Raw genomic sequence first — 13,624 nt, 5'->3', positions numbered from 1 at the left:
TCTCGCTTCCATTTTACCGTATCAATCATGGAAGAAACATTTATTCATCATGATGAAACGAGCAAGTTATACAGCAGCCTTTAAAAGAAAAGTCACATCTGTTTTGTTTTCTCCTAGATTCTGGTAAGTTGTAGAAGTTGTCAAATCATATTATTACCATAAATATTGTCAGTTTATGGTAATTTTTTGAACTACCAATGTGCTATGCTTGTGCTGTGTTTCACCAGTCAGTAAAATTACATTTCCGTATCTGTACACGAGCTTTGTTTTCTTGTCTTCTTCTATTTATTGGTGCTAAAATTAGGGTGCGCATTATACACGGGTGCGCCTTATATTCGGGAAATTACGGTACTTAATGTTTAGACTGTATGTACAATAGTTAAATATGTTAAATTGAAAGCTGGTAAATGAATCAACGAGAAACGGTTAATTTGCATTTCATGTATTGATTCAGATTTTCAAATTACATAACAGTCCGCTTGGGCGAATTTATCATCATTTATCGTTATCGAGGTAAATCTGCTCAATTTACCGTGATATGTACTTAAGGCCATATCGCCCAGCCCTCGGTGCATTATTATGTTAGCATTACTAAATGGCACGAAAAAGAAGTATTGCATTATTGCTTTTAATAGGAAAAAACTGCAATATAAACACATTACAGTATGATACACTGAACAAAATGGACCCCAAATTAAATACTGAAAATGGTTTTGATACAAATCTGGCCCAGATTGGGTAACATGTGTGCCACATCCGGCCCGTACATTAATGTAGTGTGTGCTACTTTGAACCAGTTCTGGCCCAAAACTGGTTGCTGATCCGGCAAGTGACTCCCTACTAAGTTGGGGCCATTGTTCAAAAATACACTGGGGCGGATCCGTTTTACAAAATTGGGCCGAAATTTGCAGTGCATCTGGCCCATGTCCGCTCCAGTTATATTTTGGTATCTGGGTAGCCAAAGATTCACTTCAGTGTAGTTCCTCTGCGCCAAGAAGCCACAAGATGGATTGCTTCAACCTTAGCACAAAACAGTGAATAGGTGATTATTTTACCAACAGTAAAAAATGGAAAAGACAGCAATAGGATATAAGAATAGATGAAATCATGAATACAGTGCTGCTCAAAAGTTTGTGAACCCCCTCAACATTTTGGAATTTTCTATTATTTCAACCTGATTTCCTAATCAATCAATTCAGTAGTTTTTTTTTTTTTGTTTTTTTAACAGTTGTGTTGTCGAGACTAAATTAAAAAGAGTTTTCATCAACTGATGTAGGTGCAAAATTGAACTGTTTGGTCACAACCAAAACCGCCATGTCTGGCGAAAAGTCAACACTGCATACCACCAAAAGAACCTTCTCCCAACAGTGAAGCATGGAGGTGGGAATGTCAAGATCTGGGCTTGCTTTTCATCCTCAGGACCTGGACAACTCCACATAGTCCAGGGAATCATGAATTCTGAGGAAAATGTCAAATCCTAGAACATAACCTGACGCCATCTGTTTTGAAGTTAAAGCTTGGCAGAAGGTGGATCATGCAACATGATAATGATCCAAAGCATTCCAGCAATACAACCAAGGAATGGCTGAAAAAGAAGAAGATTCGTGTTCTGGACTGGCCCAGTCAAAGTCCTGACCTAAATCCCATTGAAATGCTGTGGCGGGACCTGAAGCGAGCAGTTCATGCCAGACGCCCATCAAACCTCTCTCAACTGACTGCGTTCTGCAAGGAAGAATGGGCAAAAATCCCCCAAAGTAGATGTGAGAGGCTGATTAGTCACTACAGAAACCGTTTGGTTGAGGTAATCTCTGCAAAAGGAGGCGCAATATCCTATTAACTGAAGGGGTTCACATACTTTTGCACACATGATATCTGAGTTTTTCTTAAATCAACCACTTTTGTTAAATAAAGAATGACAATATAACTATTTCTTTTGTTTCAGTCCATTATTTGGAATGTCAGTATTGTGGATTTGGGTATAACTTAACATTTAATAAGGTTATTTTAGTTTTTTTTACAAAAAATCTGACCATCGCTGTGGGGTTCACAAACTTTCGAGCAGCACTGTATATGGGGGTTAAAAATACACTGCAAGTTGTGGGCTAATGATGGATAAAATGCACTTGATGTTTCTATAAATAGAATTTCCCTTTGTTATTGTTTCCTGGCCTTGACTCTTTCACCCTCTGCGTAAGTGACCCCACTTGTTCCAGGACCTCCCTCATTATCGTCGTCAAGTGTTTACAGTGTCTTCATTAGCGGCCAAACCTCCAGTGATAACGAAGCTTAAAAGAAGCCATCAATGGCAGTGATAAGCATGGCAGTGCTACTATTTTGGTTGAAACCAGTCCCACCGTGTTTACTCTTGGGAGCATGGGAGTGGACATCACAACTACGGTCCTTTCACTGGGGATCTCTTTTCTCCAATCTCGCCGTTGCAAAAACTTGCATTTTTTTGTTGAAAATGAACAACTCCAGAAGGTTCTTGTTCCAGGTGTGTTTGAGTTTGGTACTTTCCATGGGCTATTGCACCTGCAAGCCGTTGGGGAATGAAATCCACAGCGAAGATGACCTAAGGGGATTTTACTCCACGCAGGAGGATCTCCTGGAGGAGGAAGACGAGGACTCGAGGATGGCAAACCTCCTCGGAACCATGAAAGAAGACTTCCTTAGGAAACTCAACCTTTCTGATGTACCTCAGGAAAAGGGGAAAATTGATCCACCTCAATTCATGATGGAACTCTACAATAAGTACGCATCCGATAGCACGGCCATCCCTCAGTCAGATGTCATACGCAGTTTCAGCGTCCAAGGTACAGTGACAAATATCTGTTGGAACAGAAAATTGTCATGTACATCGAGTAACATTTTATTATAACTCTCACTAACCCTAAACAAAGATGTGTTGTTGTTTTTTTCTAGCAGAAATCTGCATCCTCTACTGTAGGTATGATGTTCTTTTCATGCTGAGCAGTGTTGTATTTGCGTGAAACATAGGCTAAAGTAAACTGTTCCACCTCGATCTTTTGGATCATAACACATTTTCCCACAGGTTCGGGAGATTTTTTTAAAAACTTTTTCAGCCTATAGGAACATGAGTGTCCTTATGGTTTGAACAGTTTTCATGTGCCCTATGGGAGTTTTATATACTCCCATTGTTCATTGTGTTTTATTTATTAGGAGAGAGAAGCAAACAGAAAGATGTTTAGGGGGGACAGAAATAACGGAAGCAGATAGAAGAGGAGAAGAACAAACATCAGCAAGGAATACATTTTTACACTCCTATGTTACTTATGAACATAGTGGTGCTATCGTTAGATAATTATATTTACCTGTGGACACCATTTGGGCGGCCTGGTAACTGTTTTGTGGCAAAAGGTGGATTTTTCAGATGAATCTTTCATTGAATTACACCACAGTCGCCGCAGATATTGCTAGAGACCTACTGGAGCCCGCATGGATCCGAGATTCACTCAGAAGTTTGGTAAAGCAAAATCATGGTCTGGGGTTACATCCAGTATGGGGTGTGCGAGAGATCTGCAGGATGGAAGGCAACATAAATAGTCTGAAATATCAACAAATCTTAGCAGCCTCTTACATTCCTAACAATAAAAAGGGACAAATTCTGCGGCAGGATGGTGCTCCATCGCATACTTCAATCTCTACCTCAAAGTTCCTCAAGGCAAAGAAGATCAAGATCCTCCAGGACTGGCCAGCCCAGTCACCAGACATGAACATCATTGAGCATGAGCATGGAAGACGAAACCCAAGAATGTTGATGAACCCTGGGAGGCCTGCAAGACTGCTTTCTTTGATGTTCCTGATGACTTTATCAATAATTTATATGAATCCTTGCCGAACCGCATGGATGCAGCCCTTCAAGCCCATGGAAGTCATACAAAATATTAAATTTGGATCTCACAGCGCCACTACTTAATTCGCTTATGTTATGTAATATAGTTTTGTATTTGAAGTACATTTTTTGTTCAATTTTCACACTACTTTCTGTAGGCGACAAAACTTTTGTCTTGCGAAAATTTGACCTCTATGTCTTCATTAAATGATACATCTTTTTTCAGTGAAACAAATATATTTTTGTACATTCGACATTATTTGGGAGGGTCTTAGCTTTCATATGAGCCATTTCTGAAACCAATTGAATCATTAAAAGTCAGGTTATTAGCAATTGTTTGGACAAAATGGATAAGGGACAAGACTTTTGTGAGGGACTGTATAAGTCTTGTTGCTCATCCATTTTGTAGAAACAATTGCTATTAACCTGACTTTTAATGATTCAATTGGTTTCAGAAGATTGCTTGAAGGACTGCATCAATGCAGTTCAGCAAGGATTCAGACAATTAATTGATGAAGTCAACAGGAACATCAAAGAAAGCAGTCTTGCATGCCTCCTAGAGTTCATCAACATTCTTGGGTTTCGTCTTCCATGCTTCCTCTTTCATCCTACCCCAGACATGCTCAATGATGTTCATGTCTGGTGACTGGGCTAGCCAGTCCTGGAGGATCTTGATCTTCTTTGCCTTGAGGAACTTTGAGGTAGAGATTAAAGTATGCGATGGAGCACCATCCTGCTGCAGAATTTGTCCCTTTTTATGCTTAGGAATGTAAGAGGCAGCTAAGATTTGTTGCTATTTCAGACTATTTATGTTACCCCCAAGAGAATCTGAACTGACACAAAGTATTCTGAAAATGATTGTCCGGGACATGAGGCCCATTGCAATTCATTTTAACATTTAGAACAATATAGACATACCACAAAAAGAGTAAGAATTGTTTTGACTCCTGTTAAAAAGGTGAAGTCACAGTGTTTCCGTTTGCATTTTTTTTGCACTAGTCAATGCCAGCAGCATTTGACCTCATTGTTTGTGATTTATTATTGATATTTATGTTATTTATTTATACTTTAATCATTTTAGGTGTTCCAAAATGTTTTTTGTGAATTAATAAGCTTCAACAAAAAATATTATTATTATTATTATTAAATTAGTAAAAAAAAAATAATAATAATAATATTAGATTAGTTCAAAATAATCATAAAATTAGTCGTTCGGGACAGCCCTAGAACCCAGTACAATGAAAATAACCTGTAAGTGTTAATAGATTAACATTAAGAGCCACTGTCTACATCAGTGGCTCTTAACCTAGGTTCGATCGAACCCCAGGGGTTTGGTGAGTAAGACTAAGGAGATCAGCGAAGGTTAAGACACACAGGGCCCTATTTTTGTACACTGGCTAAAGGCAAAGTGTCGTTTTGGACTGGTTTGCCCCAAATTCACAGGCTTCATTTCATTGCTTTCAACTGCTAGCCATCTATTCTTTTTTTTTTTTTTTTTTTTTCTTTTCCCTTTTTTTTTCTTTTTTTTTTTTAACCTGTCCTGTTCAGCTGTTTGACACAGAGAATGGAAGTCTAAGTGCCCGGGTTCTGAACAGTTTTAATGTTTCACATTGAGAGTCTGACATACTCCCATTGTGATCATTCAAAATACCTTTTTATTATGACAAAGCAGTGAACAGGAAGGGATTATGGGGGGACAGAAGAAAAGAAATACAAGAGAAGAAGGAAAAGAAACACATACACAAACAACAACAAGAAATACATTGAACATCTAAACTAGTTACTAATATGCTGGTGCTATCGTCAGCGAGATGTATTTCCGGTTTACACCATGTGGGGGCCTATTGGCCAGTGAAAGAGGAGAATGGGGGTGGGGGTGTCTATAAGCCTATAAGCTAAGTGATTGAAAGGGGTAAAGTGTACACAAATCAGTTCTGTGATCTAGAACCCAGTAATCGTGTGAATCTCTTATGAGTGTAAGCCCGTTGGCGACCAACCCTACGCCGCCGCATCGCCAATCCCGGCACCGGGACCCCCAACCCGAGCATGCCCTACCACATCCAGCAGCACGCAGGCCCCACCGGGCGCGCGACAGCCACGCAGACGGGCGGAGAAGCCGCGCGGGCGCCAACCCAGGGCCACGGCCCCCACCCAGCCAGCCCGGGGAGGGAGGGGGGGTGGGGGGCCATGCGCAGCCCATCCCTCCTCCCGCAGCCCAGCAAAGGAGCCATCGTCCCCCCCCCCGGGACCCAGGGTGGTCCCCCGGGCCACCCGCGCACCCATCAACCGGCCTTCAGGGATGGCAGGAGGGGACGCATCACCAACCCCACGCCTACACCCACCCCCGCCCGCCCACCCAGGCCACGAGCCACAGCCGCAGCCCCCCAACCGGCACGGCACGCCACGGGACCCCCAGCGGCCCACCAAGCCCCAGGCAAGGCAGGGTCCCCCGCCGGTGCAGGCGACACCCCGCTGATACACCGGCGCCCAGCCAGCGACGGAGCGCAGGGCAGATGCCCAGTCAGAGAAGAGAGGGGAAGGCGGAGGCAGGAGAACACCCAGGAACTGCCACGGGGCGATGCAAGATCGGAGACCCGACCCCCCAACCTACTCCCGCAGCCGGCAGCCGAGGCAGAGGCCACACCCCAGGAGCCACGCCATATAGAAAAAGTGTGGGACCCACCTACCACCCTATTACTGTGGCTGCCAGGTTCCTGACTGGCAGCCATCACCCAGCACCGTGATGGGGGTGTGAGGGGAGGGTAGTGCAATGTATGCATTAAAATAGGAGAGCTTGGCCTGGGGCAGTGGGACCGCAGCATGGAGCTTCTGCCCAGCCGCCCATCCCACCGCCCTTTGCCGGAGCTCTCCTGTGGAGTATGGTGTGTGGTGCATTTAAAAAAGGTGCAGGGATGGCGGGGCCTGTGGTGAGGAGGCAGCCGTGAGGTACCCCCACCCCCAACAGGTCCCAACCATCCCACAACCTTGGTGTGTGGTGCATTAAAAACAGGGGGGAGCCGGGCCGGGACTGTAAAGCCCCGTCCCAACTCTCCTCGGAGAAATGTATGAGCATGTAAGTGCCAAGGTGAAAAATATTTACAGTGCCGAAGTGAGAAGTGAGTGAGTTAAGAGGCAGGCTCCCGCGGGCGTGGCCCCGTCCACCAGAACCACCGGCCGTAGGGTGGAAGAAGCGTCAGGGCCCCGATCAATCTCCGCCCCAGACCACCCACGGCGCCTCCGCGACCGCCCACCCCCCTCCCACCCATCGAGCACCCACCCCGCACCCCGAGCAGGCGCCACACCAAGCCGACCAGGGGACGTCCACCCCACCGGCAAGGGACAGTAAGCCTCACCCAAGGCCCCGCGGGCCCCAAGAGGCCCCGCCAACGACCCCGCCGGCCGGGGGGCAGCAGCGGCTGCCGCGGCCCAGGGAGGCGGACAGGGCCGGAAGCAGACCAAGGGGACAAGAGCGCGCCCCCCACAACCCACCCCCGGGCCAGGAGGGGCGCGCGGTATGACACCAGAGGGCACCTCCCCGGCACCCGGTACAGGGAGACGCGGCTCCGGCCGGGCGGACCTGGGAGGGAACCATGGCTGCCGCATACACCCCCCGGCCCCCACCCCAACTCCACCCCACCCCGGCCGGCCGGGGAAGGGCCGCGGCCCCGGACCAGCACCCGCGCGGCCCCCCCACCCAACCCACGACACCAGCGCGCGCCCGACGGGACCCCCGCACAGCCAGACGCAACCAGACAAGCCCCGGTCGCAAATCCCGGGGGCCAAGACCGGCGACGGGACGGCCCAGGGCAGGACGCCAACAAACTCCACCTGTAAAGCTGACAGAAGAAGAGGTTTATCAAACACCATTAGATGTATGCCAAGGACCGGTGAAGTGTATTATTTACGCATAGTTCCTTAAGCCATCTATTCAATCGGAGGAGAAAGTGGTTTGCTCAGTGGAAGGTTGACCCACAATAGTTACGAGGAAGTATAACCACAAAAAAAAAAACATTTGTGTCACATTTTATGCTATGAAAATAGTACATGATACAAGCTTTGATTGGCTTGATTAGCTTGCCACAGCATAACTATATCAGTTTTGAATTTGAAAAAAATTGCTTTATTATTTAATTCCAAAGGGTTCACATGCATATGTGAGACTTGTGGGGTTCAGTACCCTTAGCAAGGTTAACAACCACTGGTCTAGATTATTACTTATAAATTTAAATATGACAAAGTACAGTTGCATTTCATACAATGGGGAAAAAAATGCATTCTATTTTTATTCATATTTTTCTCCTTATACATAACAATATAATTCACTAGGATGCACTTTGACCTTAATAAAGTGCCTATGACAGCAAAAAGCATGTTTATTTCATATTTCACGCGGTATTTTATGCTCCTGAATGAAATGGACTGCTTGGATGTGTGTGGAAGCGATCGATTTATATTTTCAATTTTTTGAATCCCGCGCCATGAAATTGAGTGACTTCCTGGATTGAGGAGGAATGCGAATGTGACATCACCCCGGTCAGCATCTCACAATACAGCATTGCTTTATAGCATGCAGATGGACTGTGGATTCAGCTGATTTTGCGGATTAATTCATTTATTTTTCGCATCACACCAGCCAAATGTGCTGCAGGTTTTTGTTGCTGCACCAGGGAGAGGCGTGTGAGCCTTTTTTGTTTCAAAAAGTTCCCGTTCACCAAGGAGAATGGCCAAAATAAGTCAGACGACTGTGGGACCTTTCAATTTATGAGTAAACATTGTGTTTTGTATTATGACATATACTGGGATTATGGCACATGTTTTAATAAGAAGGTGGCTTGCATTTTGTGGGTGACAATGTTCTTTGTCCACCGAGAAGGCCCCTCAGCTGACGACCGGCGGCTTGTCGCACACCTCCCTCGGTCCTCTTCGCCTGCCCGCCGGGAGAGCGCTATACTCGGCTTATGCTCATGCGGTTCTCCATATCATCCAGACTTTCAGCCCCCACTGCCCTCTTCGTGTGCCCGGCAATTGACCACTATCCTCGGGTTGGGTCTGGCGGTTTGTCCAGCGGTCATTCTCCAGCTGCTTCCACGGCAAACGAGCTCTCCTGCCCGCAGGAGGGGAACAACAAGCTGTAACTTGCCTGCCGCCGGGGGGGGTTGCCGATCGGCGAAGACAATTGACAACCCCGCCGCCGTGCGACATAATCTGGGGTAGTTTTGTGTGATTTTTCGCTTCAAAAGGCGTGAATAAGACTTGGAAACGCCGCTCTGTTCGGGTTAGCATGTCGGCTAGCTGTCGAGCCTCCTGGTTTTTTTAAGCTTTCCAAAGCTGGGGCAGGGATGTGACAAAAGCTGGACTAACTCCGGTGGCATAAAATATCATTCAAGAGTTGCAAGAAGTCGACAGTTTTGACCATTATGCAGTAATTTTTCCATGTCGTACTGAATAAATGCATTTTTAATATTTCTTATTCCATTTAGCACAAGACTGTTATTTGTCATGACCATACCATTTATTGAGCAATTGGGGAAAAATACTTCCATAAAAAGAATATCCTGTAAAAATATTGGAGTAGAGAGATTGGAACAATGACATTTTGCGGCTCTCTACGTTGCATTTTCCTCGTTTTCTGAACAATTGCCCCTCAATGGGCTGAATTCTAAATCAGATGAAATCGTGACCTCTGCTGTCATCCTTCAGCTGGCGATGCTAGAGCGCTATAATGACAGGCGGGGCTAAAAGGCAAATTAAAAGACTAATTTCTCGTCATCTGCGCTTTGCCAAATTGTTCTATATAGTGAATCGTCTCAAAATATGATTCTAATTCACATAATAATGCTATTTGAGATTTATTTTCATGCTGTCGCAGGCACTTTAATTGGTAGAAATCGCTGGCAAAATCTATAATAAATTAGTGCTGTCAAATTTATCACGTTAACGGGCGGTAATTAATTTTTTTAATTAATCACGTTAAAATATTTGACGCATTTAACGCATGCGTAGAATGACCGGCTCACGCATTGCCTCAAACAGATTACAATGACACCGTTTTTGCACATTGAGAGTGAAGAGAATGCATCCGCCCGCTTGGGGGCAGCGCCGTTCCATACTAATGTTATTCATCTTAATAGTGGGAGAGTTATTCCTCCTAATAGTGGGAGAATTAGTAGTTGTCAGACATTTATGCTGTTTCATTGTGCTATTTGTGCTCAGCACATATTTCTGTAAGTTTACTTTTTTTTAGTGGCAATTATTTGTCTGTTGTTGTATTTTGGGTAAGATATGTACAGAGATATTTATGTTATTAAAGCGAGTGGACAAAACGTTCATTGGACCGCACCATTTATTGGCATAAGCTTCGGCAACTCCTTCACAACAAACATAAGTATCATTTATTGAAAGCGCAGCAAAAATAATATTCCTTCCTCTCAAAAAAAAATAATGTTCGCAAAAAGAAAAGCACTTCAATCAGTATCAATGAGGCCCTATTCTCACACAGTTAAACAACTATGCAAAGAGAACTGGCATTCCTAATCAAAATAGCTATGTAAAATACACATAAAACTTGCTCAGACTTTGGTCAAACTCTATTCTTATTATATTAACGCTTCTTTTGATTGAAAATTTTACAAATTTAATTAAAACGAAAACATCAAGAGGGGTTTTAATATAGAATTACTATAACTTGTACTAACATTTACAGTGCCTTGCAAAAGTATTCGGCCCCTTTAAACCTTGCAACCTTTCGCCACATTTCAGGCTTCAAACATAAAGATATAAAATTTAATTTTTGTCAAGAATCAACAACAAGTGGGACACAATCGTGAAGTGGAACAAAATTTATTGGATAATTTAAATTTTTTTAACAAATAAAAAACTGAAAAGTGGGGTGTGCAATATTATTCGGCCCCCTTGCGTTAATACTTTGTAGCGCCACCTTTTGATCCAATTACAGCTGCAAGTCGCTTGGGGTACGTTTCTATCAGTTTTGCACATCGAGAGACTGACATTCTTGCCCATTCTTCCTTGCAAAACAGCTCGAGCTCAGTGAGGTTGGATGGAGAGTGTTTGTGAACAGCAGTCTTCAGCTCTTTCCACAGATTCTCGATTGGATTCAGGTCAGGACTTTGACTTGGCCATTCTAACACCTGGATACGTTTATTTTTGAACCATTCCATTGTAGATTTGGCTTTATGTTTTGGATCATTGCCCTGTTGGAAGATAAATCTCCGTCCCAGTCTCAGGTCTTGTGCAGATACCAACAGGTTTTCTTCCAGAATGTTCCTGTATTTGGCTGCATCCATCTTCCCGTCAATTTTAACCATCTTCCCTGTCCCTGCTGAAGAAAAGCAGGCCCAAACCCTGATGCTGCCACCACCATGTTTGACAGTGGGGATGGTGTGTTCAGGGTGATGAGCTGTGTTGCTTTTACGCCAAACATATCGTTTTGCATTGTGGCCAAAAAGTTCAATTTTGGTTTCATCTGACCAGAGCACCTTCTTCCACATGTTTGGTGTGTCTCCCAGGTGGCTTGTGGCAAACTTTAAACGAGACTTTTTATGGATATCTTTGAGAAATGGCTTTCTTCTTGCCACTCTTCCATAAAGGCCAGATTTGTGCAGTGTACGACTGATTGTTGTCTTATGGACAGACTCTCCCACCTCAGCTGGCCTCTTGGCTGCATCTCTGATCAGTTTTCTCCTTGTTTGAGAAGAAAGTTTGGAAGGACGGCCGGGTCTTGGTAGATTTGCAGTGGTCTGATGCTCCTTCCATTTCAATATGATGGCTTGCACAGTGCTCCTTGAGATGTTTAAAGCTTGGGAAATCTTTTTGTATCCAAATCCGGCTTTAAACTTCTCCACAACAGTATCTCGGACCTGCCTGGTGTGTTCCTTGGTTTTCATAATGCTCTCTGCACTTTAAACAGAACCCTGAGACTATCACAGAGCAGGTGCATTTATACGGAGACTTGATTACACACAGGTGGATTCTATTTATCATCATCGGTCATTTAGGACAACATTGGATCATTCAGAGATCCTCACTGAACTTCTGGAGTGAGTTTGCTGCACTGAAAGTAAAGGGGCCGAATAATATTGCACGCCCCACTTTTAAGTTTTTTATTTGTTAAAAAAGTTTAAATTATCCAATAAATGTTTTTCCACTTCACGATTGTGTCCCACTTGTTGTTGATTCTTGACAAAAAAATTCAATTTCATATCTTTATGTTTGAAGTTGATGTTCCTGAAATGTGGCGAAAGGTTGCAAGATTCAAGGGGGCCGAATACTTTTGCAAGGCACTGTATCTTTTAAGAACTACAAGTCTTTCTATCTGTGGATCCCTTTAAAAGAAAGAATGTTAATAATGTTAATGCCATCTTAAACAAATACAGTAGTTATGTACAGTATGTTTTATGTATATATCCGTCTTTTGTCTTATCTTTCTATTCCAACAATAATTTACAGAAAAATATGGCATATTTTAGAGATGGTTTGAATTGCGATTAATTACGATTAATTAATTTTTAAGCTGTGATTAACTGGATTAAAAAATTTAATCGTTTGACAGCCCTATAATAAACTGTATCATATTACAACATAAGATTGCACCAAGCAAACGTTGACTTGTCCGTATCTCTTCCAGATATCACACATTCTGTGACTGATGGCTCAAAGTCAAGAAACAGGCTGCTGTTCAACATCAGCATACCCAGCCATGAAAAGGTCATCAAAGTTGAATTACAACTCTTCCTCCTCCCAGATGCCGCGTCGAGGGTGACCTCCCACACTTGCACAACCTTCATCAATGTATACGAAATGGATTACGATCATTTGGATTCCACCAATCGGCTTTTAGCTTGGAAAGAGTTAACAGGTTCTCAGAACACATGGGTGACAATGGACGTCACCACAGCCGTCCAGGATAGAGTTGTGTCTAACAATGGAATTACTGGATTTGATGTCGTGGTGGATGGGAGGGACACGCGCATGAGCCTTTCTGTTGGAGATAACACCTCAGCTGCTTTAATCGTCTTCTCCGACGAAATCGGGAGCAGAAGGCGAGAGGCCAAGAAAGAACTCCAGGAGATGATACTTCACGAAGAAGAAAGCATCTTCCGTTTGGAGACCGACTGGAACACAGAGGATCATCTCGCCAACCAAATTCCTGGAGCTCAGTATCATCGGAAAAAGAGAAAGGCGGAGCGGGAATACTGCAGACGGACCTCTCTCAAGGTTAATTTCAGAGACATCGGCTGGGACAGCTGGATCGTGGCACCTCCGGAATATGATGCGTTTGAATGTCGCGGGTTGTGCTACCACCCACTGACAGACGAATCCACGCCATCCAAGCATGCCCTCATCCAAACACTGATGAATATCCGGAACCCCAAGAAGGCCAACATGGCGTGCTGCGTCCCCATCAAACTGGACCCCATCACTGTCATGTATCAGGAAAATGGACGGGTCACTATCAGATATTTGTATGAGGAGATGAAGGTAGCGGAGTGTGGATGCAGGTAGTCAGAAAGAACACGAATAATTATTTGCCATCATTAAAACTGTATTTAAGTTGTCCTGTTATTTTATGACAAAATGTAAATCTGTACATTTGTAATTTCAACATGTTGTTTCCTACTACAGTAGAATAATATACAGAATGTGCTAAGTAGACAATAAGCAATTGCTGATTTTATGGGCCAAACGCCTATTGCTTTATATGAGTGCTGTCACAAGCATGCGCGCTCACAAGGTGGCAGTCGTGAGTAAAAA

The 13,624-nt window shown here is 43.9% G+C and overlaps 1 protein-coding gene across 1 annotated transcript; it reads left to right on the top strand.

Annotated features, from left to right (window-relative positions):
* Positions 1 to 2,385: 2,385 nt before the first annotated feature.
* gdf2 (growth differentiation factor 2) lies at positions 2,386 to 13,624 on the top strand. The gene is made up of 2 exons (XM_057826524.1): positions 2,386 to 2,813; positions 12,498 to 13,624. Exons 1-2 carry the CDS (start codon positions 2,465 to 2,467, stop codon positions 13,373 to 13,375), a joined length of 1,227 nt encoding a protein of 408 aa, XP_057682507.1. The 5' UTR covers positions 2,386 to 2,464; the 3' UTR covers positions 13,376 to 13,624.

The sequence above is a fragment of the Corythoichthys intestinalis genome, chromosome 21, assembly GCF_030265065.1.
Source record: "Corythoichthys intestinalis isolate RoL2023-P3 chromosome 21, ASM3026506v1, whole genome shotgun sequence".
NCBI classification, from domain to species: domain Eukaryota; kingdom Metazoa; phylum Chordata; class Actinopteri; order Syngnathiformes; family Syngnathidae; genus Corythoichthys; species Corythoichthys intestinalis.
The sequence above is the reverse complement of the archived record's forward strand: the minus strand, read 5'-3'. Positions and strand labels throughout refer to the sequence as shown.

Coding starts and splice junctions, on each gene's coding strand:
- gdf2 (XM_057826524.1), top strand. CDS start 2,465: ATGAACAACTCCAGAAGGTTCTTGTTCCAGGTGTGTTTGAGTTTGGTA. Junction 2,814..12,497: donor ACGCAGTTTCAGCGTCCAAG/GTACAGTGACAA, acceptor TATCTCTTCCAG/ATATCACACATTCTGTGACT.